Here is a 25,737-nt window from a genome sequence, read left to right as displayed (position 1 = left end):
TTCCTATGTTCCTATCTTGGATTAGATTTCAAATTGGAGGTGGCTGATCTCCTACCCAGGTACCCTTCTTCTGGGCTTCCTCCTATTATAATCTCCTCAGTCTGTGTGGCAAGGTTCTGTTTGAGATTGACAAGAATATATAGGACATGATCTCTCTCTCTCTCTCTCTCTCTCTTTCTTTCTTTCTCTCTCTCTCTCTGGCTTCAAACTTAAGAATTAAGCAGTTTGGGCTGAAATGAAGTTACAAAATGCTTTCATTTCACCTTTTATCACTGATTTTCTAAAAAATTACATCTTTGTCCACATTCCTGCCTTCATAGATATGGAAGGATCTAAGTCTTTCTTTGAAATGGTCCCTACTTGAGAAACTCAAAGTCTGGGGCACCTGGGTGGCTCAGTCGGTTAAGCGTCTGCCTTCAGCTCAGGTCCTGATCTCTGGGTCCTGGGATCAAACCCCGGGTCAGGATCCCTGCTCACCAGAGGGTCTGCTTCTCCCTCTCCCTCGGTCTCTCCCCCTGCTCATGCTTGCTCTCTCTCTCCCAAATAAATAAATAAAATCTTTGAAAAAAAGAAAGAAACTCGAAGTCTGATTAGACAGACGTAAAACACACCTGTAGTAGGCAAGTTTACAATGAAGACCACCATCCTCTAAGAACCGTGTGCAGACACCGAGCTAGTCCTCACACACGCGCCTTAGGTAGAGGCAGGAGTAGGACCAGGAGTTCTTGTTCCTGAGTGCCCACCCCAGGGCTCACCAGTAAGCAGGCCCCTGGGGTCCCTACGGCGTCCCAGGCAGCTCTGTCCCCTCCTCTGCAGCTTTCCCTTCTGCCGTCCACCCCGCCTCCTTGAGGCCACTGTGTCTCCTGCTACCAGGGTAGGACCTTCCCATCCCTTAGGTTGACACCCACGTGGCTCTCATCAGCCTCCGTGGCTTTGCTACCCACCCCTCCCCCCCAGCATGGACGCTGTCCCAGTCCAGCCTGGCACCCTTGTCTACAGTTGCCCCAGCTATCACTGCAGATAGAATGATGCTTATACGTGCTTTCTAAAGTAGCCTTGTGGTATGTGTGCTCTTGGCAGCTTCTGCAGAGAGGTGGCCTTTTTTACTAAATTCCCAAAGAGCCCACCCCCTCTCTGCCCACCTGAGGAAACTGGATCAACCTCACCAGCATTTGCTTTGGAAGCCCAGTCGCATAGTGTCGCCCCCAAAAGTTACCCGTTCCAACTGGGTACATCAGCCCTCACCTACCTGGGAGAGACATTTCTGCTCCCTGGGGGGGCACCGGGCCTGGGTGCGTGGCAGACGTTGCCTTTGACATGATCTCGGTATCCCAGGAGCTGGCACCGTTCCAAGGTCAACTGCTTGGTTCTTCCATCAGAGCACCAGCGGGTGCCCCAGCAAGTGAGTCTCTTGGCTTCCGGTCCGGGCTTCCCAGACTTCCCAGCACCATTCCTGCCCCTGACCCAGCCCCAGGTGTCCCTTGAAAGTACTAACGTTATCTGTACTTTCCTGCGTCAAGATAAGGGCAGAAGGATGTCAGAATCCTTCTAATTCCTATAGTAAAAATGAACTTCTCCCTGGAACCCGTGTTAGGGCCACGTAACTAGTGAGTGCTGCCCATGGGGGGTTGGCTCTCCCGTTGGTTCCTCTCGGCTCCGGTGGTCTGCGGGCCACGCGTGCAGATGACACGAACATCGACCTTTGTGGCTCCCAGGCATTGAGCCCTGCCTTGCTTTGCAGACCTGACTCCTCACCATCCCCCAAAGCACTGCAAAGTATTGCTTTGCCTATTTCGCTGAGGGCGAGACGGAGGCTCCAGAGGTTCATTCAGGAGCTTGTCCAGACTCCTTGTATCATTGGGGTCTGCGGCCGTTCACGAGCCTCCCACAATTGCCCTGATAGCAGAGGGGGGTGTCTTTTTGCCGGAGAACATGTGTTGCACTTGCCCATTGCTTTTACTTCTTTGTGTGGACTTCAAGGAGGCAAACCTCCATCCCAAGGAGATTGGTTAGGTGTCTCAGGACAACTTTCCCCCCGAAGCGCTGGACCTCCAAGGGAGCTTGGAGCCAGCTTTTGTCTTCTTATCTTAGTCCTGCGTTTTAGTCCCAGGAGCCCAGGACCTGGTGGGTGAACGAGGGCAAATCCGAAGGTGGTCCACGCTCATGATGTTTCTAAAGTTAGTTCAAACAAGCCTTGTTTCCACTCGGGGCTGTGGGTGCTTTGGAAGTCAACCCAGTGTAACCTTGAATTACTCTCTCACACTTGCTGGGAGCCCTTCCTAAAGAATTTCTCCCCACCTACCTTCAGCCCACGCTGCCTGGCTCTCAGCTCCAAACCACCTGGCCCAGGGAATGCCGCTGCAGTTTGCATCCGCAGCTCAGAACAGAGCTGGCAGCACTCCGAGTGGAAATAAAAAGAAATGACGGGATGCCAGGATTAGAAGTAGGTGGACTGTGGGTCAAGTCTTGCAGTGGAATCCAAGAGGGAGAAAGACAAAAAGAAGCCCAGCTTCTGCACAGCACCACGCAAGAGGAGAGCCTGCGGATGGGGTCGGACCTCTTCAGTCTGCCTCCAGCCAGCCGTAGGGAGGAGCTGTGCCCTCCCAGCAGGAATGTTCTCCCCTAGCCCCCCGCTCCCCAGAATGGCTCACGATCTTTTCCCACAGTGCCTGGACGTCCAGGGACGATGTGTAGTTGTCCACAGGGAGAAAGAGGGGCCTGGGAGGGAAATGGACATTGGCCACGTGACCTCACGTTCTGGGTCATTCCCTGATGGAATGGTTTTGTTCTGCCACAGAAGCAAGAGAGAGCTCGTGCCCATCTTCATCCCTGCACAAGTCTCTCTAGCTGCTGAGAGGCTCCTAAAGGCTTCTAAGCCAAATGCACAAAAGCGAGCACTGTTCTATTTTGGATGGTGGCTTAAAACATCCAGCCTCTGACCCAGACAGAACCAGCAAGCAAAAATTTCCTCCCCAGCAAATCAAAACTTCAGACAGCACAGATCAAATCAAGTCACTCAGCATTTCCCTTTGTTGGTCACTTTATTATTTGCCGGCCAAATCAAAGCATATGTAATCCTTTCAGTAGCCCCTGTTGAATTTCTGGGCCTAAAAATCCTAATTTCAAATGCAAACCAACCTCAACCTGCTTACAGACACAGGGGCTTGCCTAGACCCTCCATGCCACAGGATTGAGAGGGACAGGAACTTGTAGGGCCCGAAACTTACTTAACTCTGGGGCCTTCTTTCAGAAAAAGAATGCAGCATTATGTACAAGGCCTTGGAAAGGACTCTGGCAAGGGGCTGCCCCACCGGCTCTCGCAAACCCTGCTGAGGGAAGCTCGCCCTGGGGGGAGGCTGATGCAGGTGAGCCAGGGGGTGATCTGTGTTCTCACCATCTGGAGCTGACCTGGCCCCACAACATGGGCTTCTCATTGGACTCTACACCGAACCTATGTATTTGCTACTAATAATGATCTTGATGTTCCAAGAGATTCTCTGAGGCCGCCGTCCCGCCCTTCTGAAGGAATCTCAGGTGCTGAATTCCCATCTTAACAGGAGGTCCCAGTGCCACCACTGGACCCCAGCACCTTGCAGGTTTCTGACTCTTGCCGACTAGATTCCTCACCCAAAGTCAGTAGGTTTGAAGTGATCGCCATGCTTCTTGGAATTGCTGAGCCCCTACGTTTAACTCTGTGTTTTTCCTCCCGCCGCAAAATGTGTCAAGGATTGGCATCAAGATCAAACTGTCCCGAGGAAGGGGTGCCAAGTGGCCATTCTAAAGCCACGTTTCCGCCACCTGGCTGGCTCAGTTGGTAGGGCATGCAACTCTGGATCTCAGGGTTGTGAGTTCAAGCCCCAGGTTGGGTGTAGAGATTACTTCAAAGCCACCTTTGCAGTGCCTGGAAGCTTGCAGCTGCCGTGGAGGTGAGTTTATTCTTTCTAGGGCCATGAGAGCCCCGCCCACACCCCCAAAGCTGTGATAGTGTGAGACTTCCCTGAGTCAGCAGCTCCAGACCGGGCCCTCGAAAGCAAAGCCAGGCACTTTCCGAACTCCTGGGGGCGCCCCAGCAGCAGTGTATGGCCTGGAGGAGCTCTGCATTCACTGGGGTCACACAGATGGCAGGAAATCTACCCTGCTGGGGGCATTTACACCTTGGGTAGCAATAAGCACTGTAAATCTAGGTTCTCCCTAGCGAGCTGGTTACCAATGCTGCCGTCTGACGTGTTCTTCCCCCATTCGGCCACTGACCTTGTTCTGGCCTAACTGGCCAGCCACTGCCTGCCACTCTCACATCCCCTCCCCCTCTCCTTTGACCAATACCCGCTCCTCCAAGCCACCCCAGACCCACCCTGCAGACCACCTCCTGCAGTGTCTCCTCCACCTGCCCCCTCAGCACTTCCCCTACCGACAGGCGCGACCCTGCTCTGGCGATCAGAGGCTGGCATGCCCCAAGCCCCAGGTGGCTCCCCATCTGGCCCCTGGATCAGCCACAGCGGGTGCCTCTGCCGGCAGAAGCGGGGCTCCCCAGGCTGGCCCCCACACCTCTATGTGCTGTTTCTGCAGATGGTTTTATAATCGCCTCCAGGTGCGCCCTCCTGGACTTTTTCCAGTCCTTCCCAGTCTTGACCCCCCCCCCCCCCGCCCCCAGATGTTTGACTTTTGGCATGGAGGCACGGTAGCTTTCCCTGTATAATTCACTAAGTCACTTTACAGCACCTTACACAAAGGGCTGAGGAAATGCACAAACAGGCTCAGTAAGAGCGAGCCACCTCATCCTGGGCATTAGTGCCGGACGGGAGCAGAGGCCCAGGAGACACTTTGAGGCCTTGATAGAGTAGGCCAGGTCTTCTAAATCTCAGGGTACAAAGCTTACACTGCTAAGGATCCTAGGGTGGTTTCTAGGAGTCCATACTAATAATATTCTTTCCCAAGCTGCCCTGCCTCTATCATGGTTAGTATTTAAAAAAACAAAAACAGACAAACAAAAACCCAACCTTCAAAAGACACATGTGAAAGCCAAACGCAGTTCTCAGTTGCTGAGCAATCAGCTTCAGGCACTGCTGGATCCAGGGGCTTAAAATGATATCATGGGAAACTGTCCCTCTTGACCCTGGCACCACTGTCCTCTCTCAGTTGACTTTAATCTGGGGGCCTCTTCCCATGCACTGGTAATCCAGATTTACTTCGAGTCTCTGGGCAATCCTGTGGAAAGAAAGCTGCTGCTTCCCAAGGAGAACGGAAGTCTTGGAGCTGACTCTCACTGTCCAGAGTTGGGTGGTGAGCCCACACCTGGAACTGAGATGAATTTGGGGTCAGTTAGAGGAAGAACATACCCCCAAAGGAAACTCTGGGCTGTCGTTACTTGAAGAAAGAGAAATAGGTGCCAGGCAGCCAACACACTATTCACAACAGCCATAACATGAGAACAAGCTCAGGGCCCCAACTCTTAAACCCAAGGCCCCAGCCCAGGGCACTGAGTGGGAGAGTCAGCTGGTGCATGCGGGTGACCAGTGACAAGGAGAGCAGCCACCCCAGAGTGTGGGAAGTGGGTTCTAGGGGGTGGGCCAAGCATGGTGGTGGTCAGCATACAGCTCTAACGAAACTCTTTCTTCCCATCTCTAACTCCAAGTTCCGGGTCGGGGAGGGGGTCTCAACATGCTCGAGGGCTCCCACCCCGATAACAAGAACAGTGAAACGTCTCTCCCCTTCTCAGCCACTCTTCGTCTCGCCTCCTTTTCCCAGCCAGACTTCTGGGGGGAAAAACTGCTTCACCTCCCACTTGCTTCTCCACACAGAACAGTGGCCTTAGGAAGAGCAATCATGGCCGCCCCGGTGAGGACCCACAGTCCATGCCTGCCAGGCACGCCCAGGCCACCTCTTCTCCCTGCTCTTCTTGCAGTCTCACCTCAAGGGCGCCTCTCCTTTTCTTCCAGAAAGTCTTCCCCATCTGCCCCCGTCCCACACATACATATGTGGGCCCCGAACTCACCTCTGCCACAGAGCCTATGAAACTGTACTGTGTTTATCTGTTTTCTCACCTGTCTCCCTTCCAAATGTTGAGCTCCCTGAGGGCAGGAGCTGTGTCCTCATCATCCAGCTAGGAGGCCCTGACCTGTGGGACGGGGGGGGAGGGAAAGGGGGCACCTATCAGCCGCTCCCTGCGCTTCCCAGTCTGACTTGTCCTTTCTGAAACCATTCGGTTTTTTTGTTTTGTTTGTTTGTTTTTAAGGTTCAAGTTTTTTTTGTTTTGTTTTGTTTTTTTAATTTATTTATTTGTCAGAGAGAGGGAAGGCACAAGCAAGGGGAGCAGCGGAAGGAGAGGGAGAAGCAAGCTTCCTGCCGAGCAAGGAGCCTGATGAGGGACTCGATCCCAGGACCCTGAGATCATGACCTGAGCCGAAGGCAGATGTTTCACAACTAAGCCACCCAGGTGTCCCTCTGAAACCATTCCTTGAGGACTCTGGCCCCTCACTGTGTCTGTCTGCCCCATCCCACCAGCCTGCACTGATTTCTGAAACCAAACTTACGTGTGCAAGAAACAATTTTCCAAACCTACAGAGAAGTAGAAAGAACAATCTGCGAGTTGCGTTATTTTTATAAGGGTATATAGAACATGAGACCCAGCAGCAGTTCGAGCCTGGAATATGTTCTCTTGGAAAACAAGTAGGACACTTGTACATTTTTGCATTTGTCATAAGACTCTAGATGGAGGCTATAACCTAAAGACTATGGGAATTTAAATTGCCAGAGTGGTAAGAGTGCTGAGCTTGGTGCGTTTAGGTTCAGGTTGTCCACTCTTCACAGCTGTGTGACATTAGGCAGGTAACTTAACCTCTCTGTGCCCCCATTTCCTCATCTGTGAAAAGGGGAAAATAATGCTTTACCTTGGAGAGTTGTTGGGAAGAGTAAATGGGTAAAAGTACGTATAGGGGCTAAATCCAAGAACGTGCCCCTTGAAATGTGGCTGGTAGGTTTTGGCTGAGGAAGGGACAAAGGAGCAGAGAATTTGAGTATCCTTACATTCTCACTTCCTTCTCGTAGCCAGGAAATTTCAGTAGCAGGTAGAATTTCTTGAAGGGAAATGTTCAATTCCAGGAGGTAGAGCCTTCTCTTTTCTAAGCCTTCCCTGGAGTCCTGTAACCCTCAACCACTCACCCTGCACAACCACCCTGGATATGAAATCCTGACTAGAAGTCGCTCTGCTGGAAAAGAACCCTTCCTGCTTCTTTCCTAGTTTCTCTTGGCAGTTCCTAGAAGCAAGGAGTCGTGAGCATGCATCTCCTCCATGTGCCCCAGGATGGCCTGGCAGGGTGGGAGCAAGCACTGGGACCAGAATAGCCTAGAGACATCCCAGCTGCTGGTGGCCTGACCAGGTCGAACCAGGTCCTGACCCAGCCTTGGGGCTCATGGATTCAGGGCTAACAGAAACCCCTTTTTGGTTTCAACTCTCATTATCTAAAATCAGTACTAAATGCGGGTGTTTTATTTCTGGCCTTGGGAAGCAGAGAGGAAGGAATGGGGCGGAACCCGCTTTCACTGACTGTGGACCGAGTAGGGTCCCAAAGCGACTGTGAGCACTGGGGGCATTGGGGCATGGGAGGGCTCCAGCTGCCCTTGCAGAGAGGGAGGCATTGTCCCCAGGGTATCCTGGGAGTTTCATTGGTGGAGTGACAGAAGACTTGTTGTCAACCTACTATCATCTGCGACCTTCTCCCAAATGCCAGAGTACCTCTTAGGTCTTGTCTTTCCTAAATAACAAAACGAAACGAAAAAAAAAACAAACAAACACAGAATTTCACTGCAGAAAGCTCTCGTTGTGAGAACGACATGACTCCACACCCAGGCAAGGGGACACAAGAAAGTCACTGTCAGCACTCAGATAATCAATACATGGCTTGTAGGGAAAACCAGATTTTTGCTCTGGCCAATCAACAAAGTGTTGATTTTATTTCTTCCAACACATTCTGTACCGAGTGGAGGTGTGACCCCGCAGAGCGTGAACCCGAGGACCACTGAACCCTACCCTTGTGGCATTGTCCGAGCCCTACTGTCCCATCCATGGTCGGCTCCGGTTCCCAGACTCTACCATTTAATAGAATAGCAACTGTTTCTTGAAGGAGCCCCCACTTTACTAACATGGGACTCTCAAGTCCTTAAGAGAAGCTGGATTAGGCTATAACTGTAAAAAGCCCCAGGTAGGTAGCAGTCAAATGAATTGATGAGTTTTGCTAAAGCAGCAAACCCCTCTTTTTTCTTTTTTTTTATTATGTTAATCACCGTACATTACATCGTTAGTTTTTGATGGAGTGTTCCATGATTCATTGTTTGCGTATAACACCCAGTGCTCCACGCAGAACGTGCCCTCTTTAATACCCATCACCAGGCTAACCCATCCCCCCACCCCCCTCCCCTCTAGAACCCTCAGTTTGTTTCTCAGAGTCCATCGTCTCTCATGGTTCGTCTCCCCCTCCGATTCCCCCGCTTCATTCTCCCCTTCCTGCTATCTTCTTCTTCTTCTTTTTTTTTTAACATATAATGTATTATTTGTTTCAGAAGTACAGATCCGTGATTCATCAGTCTTGCACAATTCACAGCGCTCACCATAGCACATACCATCACCAGTGTCTATCACCCAGCCACCCCATCCCTCCCACCCACCACCACTCCAGCAACCCTCAGTTTGTTTCCTGAGATTAAGAATTCCTCTTATCGGTGAGGTCATATGATACATGTCTTTCTCTGATTGACTTATTTTGCTCAGCATAATACCCTCCAGTTCCATCCATGTTGTTGCAAATGGCAAGATTTCATTCTTTTGGATGACTGCATAATATTCCATTGTGTGTGTGTGTGTGTGTGTGTGTGTGTGTGTGTGTGTGTACACAACATCTTCTTCATTCATCTGTCGATGGACATCTTGGCTCTTTCCAGAGTTTGGCTGTTGTGGACAACCAAACCCCTCTTTGTCGTGTTGGACACATTAAAATAGAATTCATCCATCAGGCAGAAGACCCTCTATCCTGGAAGTTTAGTAAAATGTGATTGGGCTGTGCTTGTCTCCACCCCTGGCATTCTATCTCAGAGGGTCCTATGGGTCTTGAGCTCTTTGCCCCCTGTGAGCCAGACTTCTGTTCTCAGCATCCAGAAAGCTCACCTTCTATCACTGTAGGCCTCCCTCCTTTCCCCTATAGAGGTGGAGAGGGAGATCTCCGAACCATCCCTCAGGACACCCAGATGCCTCTGAAAAGGCAGACTGATGCCCCCTGATTCCATGATGTTCCCTTTTCTTTCTAGCTCTGAAAGATACCAATAAGAGATCCATCAACAGCGACTGGAAGATAGAGCTCCCCGGGGAGTACCAGATTGCAGGCACGACCGTGCGCTATGTTAGAAGGGGCCTGTGGGAGAAGATTTCTGCCAAGGGACCAACCAAGATACCACTGCATCTGATGGTAACTTGCCATGCTCTTGCCTTTGTCCCGAGCCTGAGGCTCCAAGGGATCTTGCCAGTTCCCTTCATCCCGGGGGTCCTGGGGAGAGGAGCTCGCCTGGTTCCTGGGTGGGTTTCCTGGCCACCTGCTTCTCAAGTCTCCCTCTCTCTTGGTCTTTTCTTATCTCATCCCTTTCGCCACATGCCTGAGAATTTTCCCCTCCCCAGACTTGGCCCTGGCTCTTCACTGGCAGAGCTCCCATCTTTCTCAAAAGGAACTGCCTCCAGGAAGGAAATACTGGGCCCTGGGACAGCCAGGGAGACTTGGCCCCATGGAGCAGACAGCCCCGCTCAGAGTCTCTGTTTTTATATCAGATGGCACAGGTCTGCCCCATAGTTGGTGTATCCACACTGGAAACTACCTTTTGGAAATGAACTGTTGACTCCGAGTTTCCAAACCAGCATCACTCAGATTTTCCAGACTCGGCTCTGCATCAGGCATTCGGGAACCAGAAGAGGGAGAACCGGGTTCTACAGGAAGGTTGACTCCCGGTGTAGTCTCACGGATCCCAGGCAGTCAGGCTGGGTTGGGGCTACCTTGTCTTGCCCATTGTCTCAAGGTGGGGGGAACCCCATGCAAACCACTTGAACATCGGTGAGGCGTCCTTTTAAGAGTACTAAAGATCTCCAGAGAAAGGAATCCCACCGTTTTCTTCTTAAGGTCCAGGAGTTCCCATGGCTCACTTCTGATTGCTCGGAATTATTGATTCCATGTCTCGTTCCAAAGCACAGGTTCCGTGGCCGTTCGTGCGTCTGTAACCAAAGCACATTTTGTCCTCTGTGCTTCCAGAGTCTCCGCTTGGAAATTTTGTTTTTCTCCATTAATTTGTGGTCTCTGGCAACCTGCGGCCATTCAAGGTTAGGTGACACCCAGAAGAGTCGCCGGCCACCTCTCAGGGAATCTCCTGAGGAGACCGGCTCTGCCGGGACAGGCTCACCCATGACGGCCCTGCCCCCGCCACACAAGGAGAGAGCAAAAGGAGCTGGTTTCTGTGCCTAGCTTCAGCCATCCAGAAACTTGTGGCTGCCACACTCAGCCTACTAAACCCACGGCCAGCGTAGCCCCACACATTTGATTTCTGGGATCCAAGGACCTGTCACTAAGCCACTGCCCTGTGACGAGATTATGTCCAGTCTGAGGCATTAGAACAAATCCTCCTGTCCTGATTTAAAAGGGGTTACAAGAGGAAGCCTAAGACAAGATTAAAAAAAAAAAAAAAAAGATCAAACCATGCAGCCGTGTCACCTGTTAGCGCGTGAATTGGCTTTCTCTAGCAAACCCTAGGATGGGTGTATTTCCCTCTCTTGCCCAAAGCTTTCATTAACTGTGAAGGAATCGTCAGTGCATTAAAGCAAATGCACAGCCCAGATTCATTCAGACCATGCCTGATAGGCTAAACTCAGCCGAAGTCCCAGCCCTCTTTAATCTTAATCACTTTTCTCTCTCAAAATATGATTAGTTCAAGTTTTTAAACCTAGAATTGAGAGGTGCCCCTCTGCCTCTACATGGGCGTCCATTATCCCCAAACTGGGGTGCGTACATTGCTTGCAGGGTCAGGAGCACCCACAGAGGCACGGAGACCTGCATTTGAAACCAATTACACACTCACACACGCAAATTATACGTGGCTGCAAAATTGCATGAATTGGTTTCATATGGATTCTTGATGCACCAGTCTTATTCCCATACTGAGATAATAAAGATCTTTTAAAGAGGGTTTTGTTTTTTTTTTAAACTGGAGGCATTTTTCAAATGCATTACTGCAAGTCTGTTTCTTGGAGAAGTGGATGTTTATGCGGTTCAGCCTGCTCTTAGCACCTCACCTCCACCCTGCAACTCAAGCCCTTGGAGGGCTGAGAGATTCTCGTGGGCAGCATGGGGGCCAGGTCAGGGCAGGTGGAACACACTCTTCCAGGCCTGGAAGTGAACTTGATCACAGCCTTGACCCAGGAGTGCCCACTGGTTCCAAGTGTAGCCTAAAGACCCATCACCTCCAGCCAGGCTCCCCACAGAGGGCTTGTTTTGCACAATTACACGTGGAAAAATAATACCGGTAGAGTGTCTCTGTCCTTATAGGGCTTGTACATGGATTGCCAAACAAAGGGCAGACCCATCCATCTGCTCACTCACCAGGATTTCAGACCCAAGCGTCCCCAAGCTGCAGGATGGCTCCCCACCCTCTCACTCTAGATTTAAGCCTTGAGCCACGTCCCCGCCACCCTGTGGGCATCACCATCTTAGCTCCTGTGGCGGCAAGAAGGCTCAGGCACCCCTGGACTCCTCAGCAGAAGTCCCCAAGATTCCTGTGTGGTGGGGCTGTGTTTACCCATGAGCCTGCCTTCCATGTAGCAAGGGCTGGTGCTTGGGGACTGAAGAGTGATGTTCATTTTCCAAGGAGTAGAGTAACCCTACCCGTTCATTTGTCTTTTTAGGTCAAAGCCGCATATTTGTGTCTTTCTTGCCTGCAAGGGCAGCTTTGTGGCTGAGTATGTGGGATGGGTTCTTTGCGCTGTGGGGAGCAGCTCTCCCTGTAAAGTGCCACCTGAGAGCCCACAAACTTGCTCCTCCCCAAAGTCCTCATCTAAACTAGTCCTTTCTCCAGTGGGAGAGAGCAGAGCTCCCTGCTGAGGGTCCGCATACATTCCTGCCCCTGAGTTGAGTCTCTGAGGAACCCGAGACTGAAATAAGGGAGTGCCCCTAGACCGAACCCCTCTTAAAACCCAGAAAAGACCTGGTTACCCCAGTAGGGAGCCGGCCACAGCGTGGCTTAGTTTGCAAATTCAGCAAGCCTGTGGGCTTCCGCTCCATTTCAAAACAACCTTTGATTTTTACTGCTGATCCAGGTGCTGTTATTTCATGACCAAAATTATGGAATCCATTACGAGTACACCGTTCCTGTCAACTACACTGCGGAAAATCAGAGTGAACCCGAAAAGCCCCAGGACTCTTTGTTCATCTGGACCCACAGCGGCTGGGAAGGGTGCAGCGTGCAGTGTGGAGGAGGTGAGCAGCCGGGGTCGCGGGCCCGTTGGGTGTGGGGCCTTGCTGAAGGAAGGCACGAACTTGGGGCACCCTGTGGCCGGCACACAGGGCATGAGAAAGGCTGGCAATGTCACCTGTGTTTCCAAGGGAACTTACCCAGGTCCCACCGCAATTCTCTCTGCAAGACACTCATGCAGTCCTCCATGCTCCTGTGCCCACACAGCTGCTTTGCCTATGGTTCAGGGCCCTCGGACTCTGCCCTGAGTGGAGGTTTGGCCCCTGTTCCCGTACATCGCAGGTAGGACAGGTGAGTGACCCTGGGGATGAACAGAATACACCTTCCCCTGTTCCCATTTAGTGGAGGGCCCCCAGATTTTTTGCTCCCAAATCCTCTTTCCTGTTTGCCACAGGTACCCCACTACAGGACGCAGTGGAAAGAAAAAGCCCCACAAGGCCGGGGAAACATTCCGAGCATGAGTCCTGGCTTTGTGATTTGCCACCATATTTTAGCAAATGACTTACTCTGTCCATACTAGAATTTCCTCAACTCAAATAGAGTGATCCGCCCCTATGCCCACTGCAGGGAAGAGGCTGCCACTCTCAAAGTCTGTATCAGCAAAAAGCACTGTATTCGTTACGGGGAGGTTTAGGGAGAGCAGGAGGAAGCCATTCTCAACTCTTAGCTAGAAGCCCTTTTGTACTTTTCACCCTGACAGGACACAAAGCCAGGTCGTGGGAGGTGGGACACAGGGTGGGTGGGTTTTGATGGGCACAGAGTTAGGATGGAAGGTTCACCTGGACTCTGGAATGCCAAGCCAGAGTGTGGCATGGCCCCACCAATACCCATTCCTGCGTGGTCATTGACCACCAAGATGATGTCTGTCAGATATCCAATACATAGAGAGGTTCGTTTACCATTTAAGCAACTTGTCCCATTTCTTATGGGTAAGAATTATAGCTCTAACATGATTGGGCCATCAGACACTGCCCGAGTCAACTGTGAATTCCCTCCCTCTCCCGCACATCTTGGCTCACTGTCCTCGCTGCTTGTCCTCAGCCTGTTCCTAAAGCATCCCTGGCCGTTGGCATAGCCTCAGGATCCTCCATCAGCCCTGTCCCTATCCTGCTTTGCACTGCCTCCCTGTCCCTCAGCTGTCCCCCTGTGCCCATGGCCCTCCAACCTCCAAAGGCAGCACCTTCCATATCCCCAACTGCCAGACTTTTCCTCCTGGGCGACTTACAAACTAAGCATGTCCCAAAATGGAGCCATTAACAGGCTCCCTTCGGCTGGGGGCCTGGGGAGTGCCATTCCACTGGTGTCACTGCCGGCCCAGTGGCATTCCTGTGTGACACCAATGACTCCCAGGTTGTCAGATGACAACCGATGACTCACCATTGTCAGACCTGCAGCCAAAGCCGAACTGTGGCTTGAAGTGGCCCCGTGCTTCTTACATGCACGCAAGGCTGCAACCGCGGCCAGTAAGAGCTGTTGGTATCGTTCGGGACTCCACACTCTCGAGGCATCCCTAAAGGACAAATTCTCCAGGAGGCAGACTGAGCGAGGAATCTGGGGTCCAAAGAATTATGCCTGACATCCTCTTAATCTTGGTATTGCCACACTTCCCAAAATAATAATAAAAACAGAATATAGCTAATATGAAGTGTTAACCCCGACTAGGCTCTGTTCTAAACACTCTCTGTGTACCAATTAATTTTAACTGTCCCTGAAGCACCCTAAGTCACAGGGAGGTTGAGGAAACTGAGACACAGAATCATGGCGGCTAGCTGGCGATCCTGTGGTCATTATGCCGGTGACGAAACCAAGTTTGAAGCCAGCCAGCCTGGCTCCAGAAGCCACCCTCTCTCACTCCCAATCATCCGCCTCCCTGGCAAAGTCATGACCAAGCAGTGTGTAGGGTGCTCTGGGGACACACAGAGAATGGCTACCCCCATCTAGGGTAACCAGTTAGTGAAGTCCCCAAATGCAGGCGTTGCTGAGGACATGTAGCCTTTGGCCAGCTAAACAAATTCTCAGACTGGCTCTAGATTGCCTGCCTGGAGGAGGCAGGTCTGTGTGTCCTTTAGACCAACCTTCCTACTTCTCACTGCTGTCCAGCAGTTCTGGAGGGATTCTCTAATAAGTAGCTATGATCTCTGGTGAGGACTGATGTACAGGTATTTAATCAAGACCAGACCTCAATAGACATTAAATATCAAAAGAACAGATGAAAAGATTGGCAATCTTTGTTGGAAATTAAAGACCCAAATCAGAACTTTGGCCTCCGTGAATCCCAAGCTGTCCAAGAACATAGCCAATCTGCGGTGTTGCCTTTTTCCAGTCCTGTTCCAGAATCTTCCTCCTGCCCCATGCTTCCCCTGCCATGTCTTACACACCCTCATCCCTAACATTATGGCTCTTTCTAACAACCAATGAAACATAATAACAGTCACTTCACATGACAAACTGGTCAAAAGATGCCCCCGAACGCTCCTCCATCTGCATCTGTGGATGGCCTTTCCAGGTGTGTGTAGCCACAAGCTGCTCAGTTCCCTGTGGTTTGGCTTCCAGGGGAACGCAGAACCATCGTGTCTTGCACGCGGATTGTTAATAAGACCACGACTCTGGTGAATGACAGTGACTGTCCTCAAGCAAGCCGCCCGGAGCCCCAGGTCCGAAGGTGCAACTCACATCCGTGCCAATCGCGGTAAGGAGCTGTGTTCTCAAGCTTGGACCCTCCAGGGTCAGGGCAAAAACATCCATGCGTGGGGTTGGCGGGGCGGGGGGGAGGCGGGGGGTGTGGAGGCAGTACAACTGCACCATGCTCTGTTGTTGTTGCTAAGTCATTTCTGCTTGCTCGAAATACTAAATTTCTGGCTATGAAGTCAGAGCTCTGAAAAAATGTATAATCCTAGCTAGAAGGCATTTTTTAGCAGGCCCCTAAGAACATCTCATGGAGAACAAAATCATTGCATACTTTCAACTGATCTGTGTTGGCTCCCCCAAGTTATTTTGTCTTGGAAAAAAAGGAAATCACAGAGTGTGAGCACCCATGAGTAAGTCACACAGGTTAGTGTTTGTGATGGGTCTGTTTCAGTGGCTGAAACTTATACCAGTGAGTGTGGATCTTGTTGTTCATTGCGTAGAATCCGTCAGAACTTCTGATGGATTCCATGGCCATAATACTTCACATGCTCTGAAGTGGATTTTCTTGGGCTGTCAACCGAGATGAATTGTGTGAAATGTGCTCATCAGTTAAGCTTTCTTATTTCCGGTCATTTCAGTGAGACTTCGCATCGTACTGTGGTTGGTAAAGTGTGTAATATCACCCCTGGCCTCCTATTCTGCTCTGGGTTGAGGTGCATGGTTTTTGTTTTGTGGTTCTGTGGTCTTCTATAAAGAAGCTGGACTTTTGACATGGCCATTCTTTAAGCTCAACTTGGGCCTCTTGCCTGGTGCAAAAGTTTCACAAAGCATGTGGCTTTCGTGCCAACCCACTTCGCTTTGTCAAACTGGTCAAGTGTGCGAGTAAGAGAGGGAAGATAGGAGGGAAAGCAACAGGTGAGACTTACTTCATTGGTTGTGTGTGGTCCTTAGCAAACGAAGAATGAAGGTGGGTGGGAGGGCAGGTGAAATGTGAAGGGGATTAAGAGGCATGCACTTCGAGTTACAAAATAAGTAAGTCATGGAGATGAAAGGGACAGTATAGAGAATATAGTCAGTAAGATGGAAGCAGTGTTGTCTGGTGACCGAAGGTGAATGTACTTACTGTGGGGAGCACTGGGTAATATGTAAAAGTACGGAATCATTATGTTGTACATGTGAAACTACTATAATGCTGTATATTAAGTATACTTCAATTTAAACAAAAGAATGACATTCTACCCTAACCCTGAAGGCCATGAGGAACAATTCACTTTGGGAAGTCTTCTTGAGCATCTTGGCTCTGAGCAGCCATCCCACAGACTAATCAATTGATGACACACACCGAGAGTCAAAGAAGGAAGGCCTTGCCACTATGATGACCCAAAGATCTGACAGTCCACAGAGACAGCTCAGCTCTTTGACCAGCTAGAAAGTAGGATAAGTAAATCTAGAAGAGGGGGGACCAACATGGGCTCAAGGGCATGACTGAGCAAGAAAGATCTTAGGGATCCCTTCAGGAATCATATTTTAAGATCATTTATGATTTCAAACTATTTTAGTGTCCAAAGATATCTTAAATTATGCACATAAACCAAATAACATTAAACATGAAATCAGAGTTGCTCTGATTGAATTGAGACACATATGTGATGTGGAAGAGTAGCCCAGCACATTCTGCCCTCCCTCATATCACAGTAGGCCCAAGGAATGGACCAAGGAATAAAGTTTAAAGACTGTTAGGGACTCTGCTTTCCATAATGATGGGGTTGCTTTTATTGGACCAACCCTCAATATTCTTCACAATGATACTCTTAATTGTGCTGATCACATACTGTATTTGGTAGCCACTAGCTAGTCCAAATTGAGATGTGCTGTAAAAGTAAAAATATACACCTGATTTCAAAGACTTAGTATGGAAAGAGATTGTAAAATATCTTAGTAATTTTTAATACTGATTACATGTTGAAATAATTATGCCTTGGACACACTGGGTCAAATGCAACACATTACGACAATTAAATTCACTGGTTTCCTTTTATTTTTTATTTTTAAAGATTTTTTTTTTTAATTTATTTATTTGACAGAGAGAGAGACAGCAAGAGAGGGAACACAGGCAGGGGGAATGGGAGAGGGAGAAGCAGGCTTCCCGCGGAGCAGGGAGCCTGATGTGGGGCTCGATCCCAGGACCCTGGGATCATGACCTGTGCCAAAGGTAGACACTTAATGACTGAGTCACCCAGGCACCCCTCCTTTTATTTTTTGATATGGGTAGTAGAAAATTAAAATTACATATATGGCTGATGTCTTAATTCTATTGAATGGCACTGATAAGATTAACATAGTATTTACAATGTTCAGGATACAGTCCAAAATTATCAGACATAGAAAAAAAATCAGAGAAGTGTGATCCATACATTAATGACTCCAAGATTACACATATGTTGAGATTAGCAGACAAGAATTTTGAAGCAGCTATTATAATTATGCTCAAAGACATAAGAAAAAAGATAGTGACAATCAATGAACACATAGGAAATCTAAGCACAAAAAGGAGACACTCTAAAAATGAACCAAATTTTAGGACCAAGAAACACAGTATCTGAATTTTTTTTTAAAAAATCACATTGATAGGCCTAGCAGCAGATGAAGAAAAAAAGATCAACAAACTTGAAGGTAGAAGAATAGAAATTATCCAGTCTGGAAAACGGAAAGAAAAGATTATTGACAATGACAGAGACTCAGTGATCTGTGGGATACTATCAGGCATTCTAACATAAGAGTAATTAGAGTAAGAGAAGGGGAGGAGGGGAAAAATAGAAAAGAAAATAGTCAGAGACAATGACCAAATATGTCCCAGGTTTAGTGAAAGACAGAAGAGAGGTAATTAAGTTGCTTCTTGAGTCTTTCAGCTAGATTCCAGATTAATACAAAACTCCGTAACAAAGCTCTCTCACCATTACACCAGTAGGCCAAAGCAGCACCTCTATGATTTTGCCACACAGATATTCTAGGAGGGGACTTCACTGTGCTATAAAACTCTACACAGAAAATCTAGTAGGAAAACACCTACGAAAAAGTCACGTCACCCAGCATGAGTTAACAAAGATACCCACCCTTTAAAACAGTGCTACAGAGCTGCTCTAAGCTTGGATGAAGCATATCAAGTGTGTGTGTCTGAATAGGTGTGGCTCCAGATTGCTCACAGAACATTCTGACCGACCACAGGCCTGCAGTCTTGCCATGGTTGAACGCAAGTATAAGCCAAACACACTTTAGACTAAAAGTAAGTTCAGAACCACATGCTTAGTATCTCCTTAGAATAAGGGTCAGCAAACTTTTTCTGTAAAGAGCTAGATAATAAGTGTTTTGGGTTTTTACAGGCCACATATGGTTTCTGATGTCTGGTTTTCTTTGTTTTGTTTACAACCCTTTTAAAAATATAAAAACCATTTTTAACTCCTGGGGTATACAGAAACAGTCTACAGACCACACTTGGCCCAGGAGCAATAACTTGCTGGCCCTGCCTTAGATTATTACTTACCCTTGCCTTGCCCTCTGAGATGTTGGGACCACAACCTCAGCATCAGCCCAAGCTCTGAAGATACTACCTCGGGAAATACACTTTCTTCTTATACAAAGAAGGACATGTCGTTTTGCTGAGTTACTCTGTATTGCCCACTTGTTCAGTACTCTTTTTAAAAGCATCCAGCATGACCCTAAGCCTACAGTACAACATCAGGAATTTCCTTCATCCAGCATGCACCTGTCGAGCACCTTCCCATTCACCAGGCCCTGTTCTAGGTACCAAGGTGAAAAAGACACACAGGGTCTTTGCTCTCACGGAACTTGATAAATACTAAATTTCTCCCTTCCTCCCTTTCTGACCTACCTTTCTGGGTCATTCTTTTTTCCTTCCTGACCCACTTATTTCTATTCCCTTCCTGACTCCGTAAAATCATACAAATCAGACTTAAAGAATGAGTGGAATTTCCCAAGGCAGAAGATAAAATGAAATTGATAGAAGATGGTACCTGAAATTTGTCTCAGAGCCTAGAAAAGAAATGCTTAGTTGCCTCCTCTAGTCTGGTCTCATTTGTTGGTTGTTCAGCTGTTTATTTTGAACCATCTGACTTCATACTGTTTCTTAAAGAGGACCCATAAGAATGAAGTGTCATGGCTCATCAAAGAGTATTTATTGCTTGGCTGAAGAAATGTGTAATCTGATAGATTTTAAAACTCCTGCAAGTCTTATATTTATTTATATTTAAACACAGATGCACACATACATGTATGTATATACACACATACATATACAATATATGTGTATATGTTATATAAAGATATATATATGAATATATATATACACACACATATATTTGAACAATAAAACTTGAATTATTGCAGAGCAAGATCTAGTTGACCTGAGTCTTTCTTCAGAACATCTAGTAATATGGACTTAGGCTGATAAATGAAGAAAGGTGAGGAGATTGGCCTCAGAAAATTACTGCTAGATAATCAGATTTCATCTACAAGTAAAAACTCAGCCTTGATAAAGGGGATGGGTGTGGAGATGTGTAGGGTCTGGAAAAGAAATGGCTGCTTCAAGTGGGGTGGGCATGCCTGGAAGACAGAGCCTGGAAGCTGGAAGGAGAGCACAAGAACCCAATGGTGTAAATTTTATTGAAGAAGCCAAAATGCAACTCACTGTTGAATCTGGCAAGGTGAAAGAGCCTTTCTATATTATTGTTACTCTTTGACCTTTAAAACAACAGTGATGTTTGTCTTTTCCCTTATATTTTTCTTTATTTCCTCTGATCTCCTTTTCATTTTCTTCAACCTTCTTTTTCCATCAAGTTCCCGACAGTTTCCTCTACCTTCCCAACTGCACACCATTAGCACCTCTTTATTCTAATCCTGCCCCTAGCCCTGTGGATACTTCTCCCAAACCCTGCCATAACCATATGGAATCTGGAATCTGACACGCAGGGCAGATGGCCTCTCTCCAGCATCTTGCATACCAATACAAACACATCGGCGAACCTGGCCCCCGACATTGGCAGGAGAGGCAGAAATCACAGATCCACTCAGCTGTTATGACTGTGGCCAGCAGCCTTCACCTTGCTGACCACAGTCTGCAGAGAAGAGGTCCCACCATCATCCGGCATCCAAAGAGTAACACTATGTGCCACCTCCTTCAGACCCAGGCCCAGATAGTGCTGGAGCAAGGAGGGTGGGGCACGACAGGGAGATGGGCTCATTCTCGAACACATAGCTCATGCTTCCCCAGATTTAATATTCTTGCAGTGTCTTAGAGCTTGTTGGCCACTTGAAAAGGCCATTCCAAGCTATTAGATGTTTCCCCTAGCATTTGTGATTTGAACTTCTTCCCAGGCAGTACATACAGTACTGTGCATTGAATTAGAGTGATTCAGAAAAGAATATTTAATATTGTGCTGCCAACTGAATCGAAGTCATCTGCAAGGAAGTGTATTTGGATTTTAAATTTGTCCTCTTTGCTCGTTATCTTAACCAGGTGTGCCTTGTTTTAGTTAAAATGGAATGGAATCCCTCATGTTTTTTATGAAAGCATGTTGTGTGTGTGTGTGTGTGTGTGTGTGTGTGTGTGTGTGTGTGTGTGAGATCTTGACTTAAGAATGAAACCTAGAACATGTAGATCTTTAGGTGGAACCAAAATCTGAAAAGATACCATTGTTTAAGCCATTTCTAGCTAGTCTAAAACTTCAAGCTTTTCAGTTTCCGGCTTTCCTTGAAAATAAAATAGGTAAATCTAATTGCCACACCTCTGTCTCCCATGCCCTGGATATGAGAGGCTGGAAGAGGCCACCTTTGGCACCACCTGCCTCCTGGGGCAGAACAGGAGCCACAATGCAGGACTGCTCGCATGGGCAGGAGGGCAAGGCCCAAGGTTGTATGTTCTAAGACTGGGGATCTCCAGAGTAGGGCTCCCCTCTTTCAGGCTCGGCCCACTCTTCAGATGCTTGGGCATATGGCCACAGGTCTGGGATGAGGGGCACCCCACAAGCCATGTGAAATAAAGAAGCAGTGCCTAAGGAGGGGAAGATGATGAATAGCATTATTGGTCTATTACGTGTCTTATCTAGGTATAGGAATGGTGAGGAGAAATTTAGTTGGATTCCAGATCTTTTTTCCGACACTACTCAAATTCCAGAACTTCACTCACATTTAAATTAAATAGTAAAGTTTTGAAGCCTTTAGTTATTTGTTTAAGTTAGAAACATTCCAGATGGAGAGAGAGAAAACATTTCAGAGTGTTGTTTTGAATTTGAAAATTCTGTTTTCTTCTTTTCTGCCATACTTAACCCTTCAATCATTTAAACACCCCCCCCCACCCTTTGATCATTACAGAGGACAAGGGAATTCCCAGATACCAGTTCTACAGGTAGCAGAATTCTCCTGTCGAGAAATGCTTTGCATGTAGACCCTGGGGCCCATTAAGAGGCCCTTCCCTCATTCTGACTTTCTGAGTCATAAAATGTAAAAAGCATTGAGCACTCAATGTTTGCATTTGATTTTTATGTCACAATTACAAAAAAATGAAAAGTAAATGGAAATGTTGAAACTGAAGAATAAAAGCAAACACAACTAAGATCATAGTGATCCATCAGAAATGAAGGGGACATATGTATTCTCCAGGTTCTGGGAAAAAACATCAGACCAAGAAGGAATGGCTCTATAGTGGGGGTATACAATGAAGTATTTCTGACTTGTAGAGTCTCTAGGGATATTTCAGAACTGAGCTTGGGGTATGTTTGGTGGCAGCTTCCCAGAAAATTGGCCCCTTCCCCCTAGGGGCTAATGAAGGCCTCTGCTGGCAGAGTCCTATGCTGGCTGGCTCTCTTACAGGAATGAATAGTCCACAGATAGGAGTGGAAATATACAGTATGAAGAGAAAAGTAGTTCAACCATAATAGAGACCTTAATGGCAAACTTTCAATAATGGATTTTTAAAACTAGAAAGAAGATCAACAAGGAAATGTAAGACTTGAACAACACAATAAACCTACTGGAACTACGAGATAGCTATAGATCACTCTACCCAATGAGAGAAGAATATACATTCTTCTTATGTACATTTGAAACATTCCCCAGGATAGACCATCATCTAGGCCATTAAATAAACCTCAATGATGTAAAAGGACTGAAATAATGCAAAGTATATACTCTGACCTTAATGGAATAAAATTAGAAATCAACAACAGAAAGAAATTTTGGAAACTCACAATACATGGAAATTTAAAAAAACAACATAAAACTTCCTAAATAACAATTGGATCAAAGAGAAATCATTAGGAAATTTAGAAAAAATACTTTCAGATGAAAGAAAATGAGGATTTAACATATCAAAGTTAGACCATGCAGCCAAAACAGTCCTTTGGGGAAATTTTATAGCTTAGGGGAATATTTGAAATAGAGAATAGGAAAATAAAGAAAAATCAGTGAAACCAAATGATTATATGAAGAGAACAAAAAAATTGACATTTAGCTAGATCAAGAAAAAATGGGAGAAGACTCAAATTACTAAAATTAGAAATGAAAGGTTGTAAAGGAATACTACAAACAGTTGTATGCCAATAAATCCAATAACTAATATAAAATGGACAAACTCCTAGAAAGATGCAAACTACCAAAATTGAATAAAGAAGAAATAGAAGGGGGGGGCGGAACAAGATGGCGGAGGAGTAGGAGACCTGGATTTCTTCTGGTCTCAGGAATTCAGCTGAATAGGGATCAAACCATTCTGAACACCTACGAACTCAACAGGAGATCGAGATAAGAAGAGTAACAATACTCTGAACAGAAAAGCGACCACTTTCTGGAAGGTAGGCTGTGCAGAGAAGTGAATCCGAGGCGATATTCGGGAGGATAGACGGCGGGGAGGGGGCCTCCGTCGGCCGCTTCTGGCAAGTGCTAGAGCCGCAGAGCACAAAATCGGACCTTTGAGGAGCTGGCTCCGCTGAGGGACGTCGCTCCAGTGGCTAAGCGGGGGGGGGGGGGGGGGGGGGGAGGGGGGAACCCTCATGGCACAGTGTGGTCTAAGGACCCTCGGGGTCACAGAAAGACCGGGGGTGCCTGAGTGCGGCAGAGCTCCCAGGTATCGGAGCGGGGAAGCCGGCTGCAGAGACGGAGCCGAGGCGCGGGCTCTCAGCTCGGGGTGGCCATAAACTGTGATCCGCGGCCCAGTCGGGCCACTGCTCCTCCAGCAGGGACCCAACAAGCGGCAGAGCTGGGGAGACTCCCCTTCCTCCCCCGGGAGGAGCGGCGCGGGAGCGCACCACAGGGATCTGCTGGGTTTGGAGACTCCACACGGGGTCGGGTGCCAGACATAGAAACGCTCGGTCACAGGCCGGGTGAGCACGGAGTGCGGCCGGAGACCGGGGACACAGGAGTGACTGCTTTTCTCTGGGGGCGCAGTGAGGAGCGGGGCCCCGAATTCTCAGCTCCTCCGGGCGGAGATTGGGAGGCCACCATTTTCACCCTGGTCCTCCAAAGCTGTACCGAGAGCTTGCAGGGAACAAAAGCTCCCGAGAGCAAACCCGAGCAGCTTGCTTAGCCCGGACCGACAATGGTGGGGCAATTCTGCCTCCGGCAAAGACATTTGGGAACCACGGCAACAGGCCCCTCCCCCAGAAGATCAGCACGAACAGCCAGCAAGCCAAGACCAAGTTTACCGATCAAGGAGAACGGGAGAACTCCAGTGCTAGGGGAATACTGCACATAGAATTCATGGCTTTTTTACCATAATTCATTAGTTTTTCAAAGTTAATTTTTTTTACTGTTTTTTTTTGAATTTTTCTTTTTCCCTTTTTCAAACAAAATCTTATCAATCCCTTTTTTAAAAAAACATTTTTTATTTTTCATTTTTAAAGTCATATTTTTATCCCTTCATAGTAGTTACCCTTATTTTTGGCATATATATATGTTGTTCTCTCTTTAAAATTTTGAGATACAATTTCTTCTAACAGATCAAAACATACCCTAAATCACTAGTGTATGGCTTTGTTCTAGTCTCCTGCCTGATCACATTCTCTCCCTTTTTTTTTCTTTTTTCTTTGTAAATTTTCTTCTTTCTTTTTAAAAACAACTTCTCAATTCCTTCTATAAAATCTTTTATAATTTTCATCTTTACAGTCATCTGCCATCCCTTCATTGTATCAACCCTTATTTTGTACATATATAAGTCTTTCTTCCTTTAAAATTTTAGCAGGCACTTTCTTCTAACAGACCAAAATATGCCCAAAAGCTAGTGTGTGGCACTGATCTACGCACTAGCCTGATCATATTTGATCATATTCTGTTTTGTTTTGTTTTGTTTTGTTCTGTTTTTGTTTGTTTTTATCTTTTTCTTTTTCCTTTTTTTTTTTTTTCTCTTCTTTCTTTCCCTTTCTTGTCCCCTGGTTTCAGGTCTTTTCTGATTTGTATAGAGTATATTTGCTGGAGACATTGTTAACCTGTTAGCATTCTGTTCTCTCATTCATCTGTTCTCCTCCGGACAAAATGACAAGACGAAAAAAATCACCTCAGCAAAAAGAACAAGAGGTAGTATCGTCTGCCAGAGACCTACTCAATACTGACATTAGTACAATGTCGGACCTAGAGTTCAGAATCATGACTTTAAAGATACTAGCTGGGCTTGACAAAAGCGTGGAAGTGATTAGAGAAACCCTTTCTGGAGAAATAAAAGAACTAAAATCTAACCAAGTCGAAATCAAAAAGGCTATTGATGAGGTGCAATCAAAAATGGGGGCACTAACTGCTAGGATAAATGAGGCAGAAGAGAGAATCAGCGATATAGAAGACCAAATGATGGAAAATAAAGAGGCTGAGAAAAAGAGAGATGAACACCTACAGGATCACGAGGGCAGAATTCGAGAGATAAGCGATATGATAAGATGAAACAACATTAGAATAATTGGGATCGCAGAAGAAGAAGAAACAGAGAGAGGGGCAGAAGGTATATAGGAGCAAATAATAGCAGACAACTTCCCTAATGTGGGGAAGGAAACAGGCATCAAAATCCAGGAGGCACAGAGAACCCCTCTCAAAATCAATAAAAATAGGTCAACACCCCGACCTCTAATAGTAAAACTTACGAGTCTCAGAGACAAAGAGAAAATCCTGAAAGCAGCTCAGGAGAAGAGATATGTAACCTACCATGGTAGAAACATTCGATTGGCAACAGACCTATCCACAGAGACCTGGCAGGCCAGAAAGGACTGGCATGATATCTTCAGAGCACTAAATGAGAAAAATATGCAGCCAAGAATACTATATCCAGCTAGGCTATCATTGAAAATAGAAGGAGAGATAAAAAGCTTCCAGGACAAACCAAAACTAAAGGAATTTGCAAACACGAAACCAGCCCTACAAGAAATCTTGAAAGAGGTCCTCTAAGCAAAAAGAGAGCCTAAAAGCAGCATAGATCAGAAAGGAGCACAGACAATATACAGTAACAGTCACCTTACAGGCAATACAATGGCACTAAATTCCATACCTTTCAATAGTTACCCTGAATGTAAATGGGCTCAATGCCCCAATCAAAAGACACAGGCTATCAGATTGGGTTAAAAAACAAGA

General features: G+C 47.2%; 1 protein-coding gene across 1 annotated transcript in view; it reads left to right on the top strand.

Annotated features, from left to right (window-relative positions):
- ADAMTS17 (ADAM metallopeptidase with thrombospondin type 1 motif 17) overlaps positions 1-25,737 on the top strand; it is a 354,066-nt gene that overhangs the window by 264,911 nt on the left and 63,418 nt on the right. Inside the window, exons 17-19 of the mRNA XM_028122793.2 lie at positions 9,298-9,455; positions 12,338-12,497; positions 15,046-15,181. Of these exons, the coding sequence (XP_027978594.1) occupies positions 9,298-9,455; positions 12,338-12,497; positions 15,046-15,181 (454 nt within the window). The remainder of the gene's footprint in view (positions 1-9,297; positions 9,456-12,337; positions 12,498-15,045; positions 15,182-25,737) is intronic.

The sequence above is a fragment of the Eumetopias jubatus genome, unplaced genomic scaffold (genome assembly GCF_037043125.1).
Source record: "Eumetopias jubatus isolate StellerSeaLion01/CBP00866 unplaced genomic scaffold, mEumJub1_p1.0 scaffold_7, whole genome shotgun sequence".
NCBI classification, from domain to species: domain Eukaryota; kingdom Metazoa; phylum Chordata; class Mammalia; order Carnivora; family Otariidae; genus Eumetopias; species Eumetopias jubatus.
The sequence above is the reverse complement of the archived record's forward strand: the minus strand, read 5'-3'. Positions and strand labels throughout refer to the sequence as shown.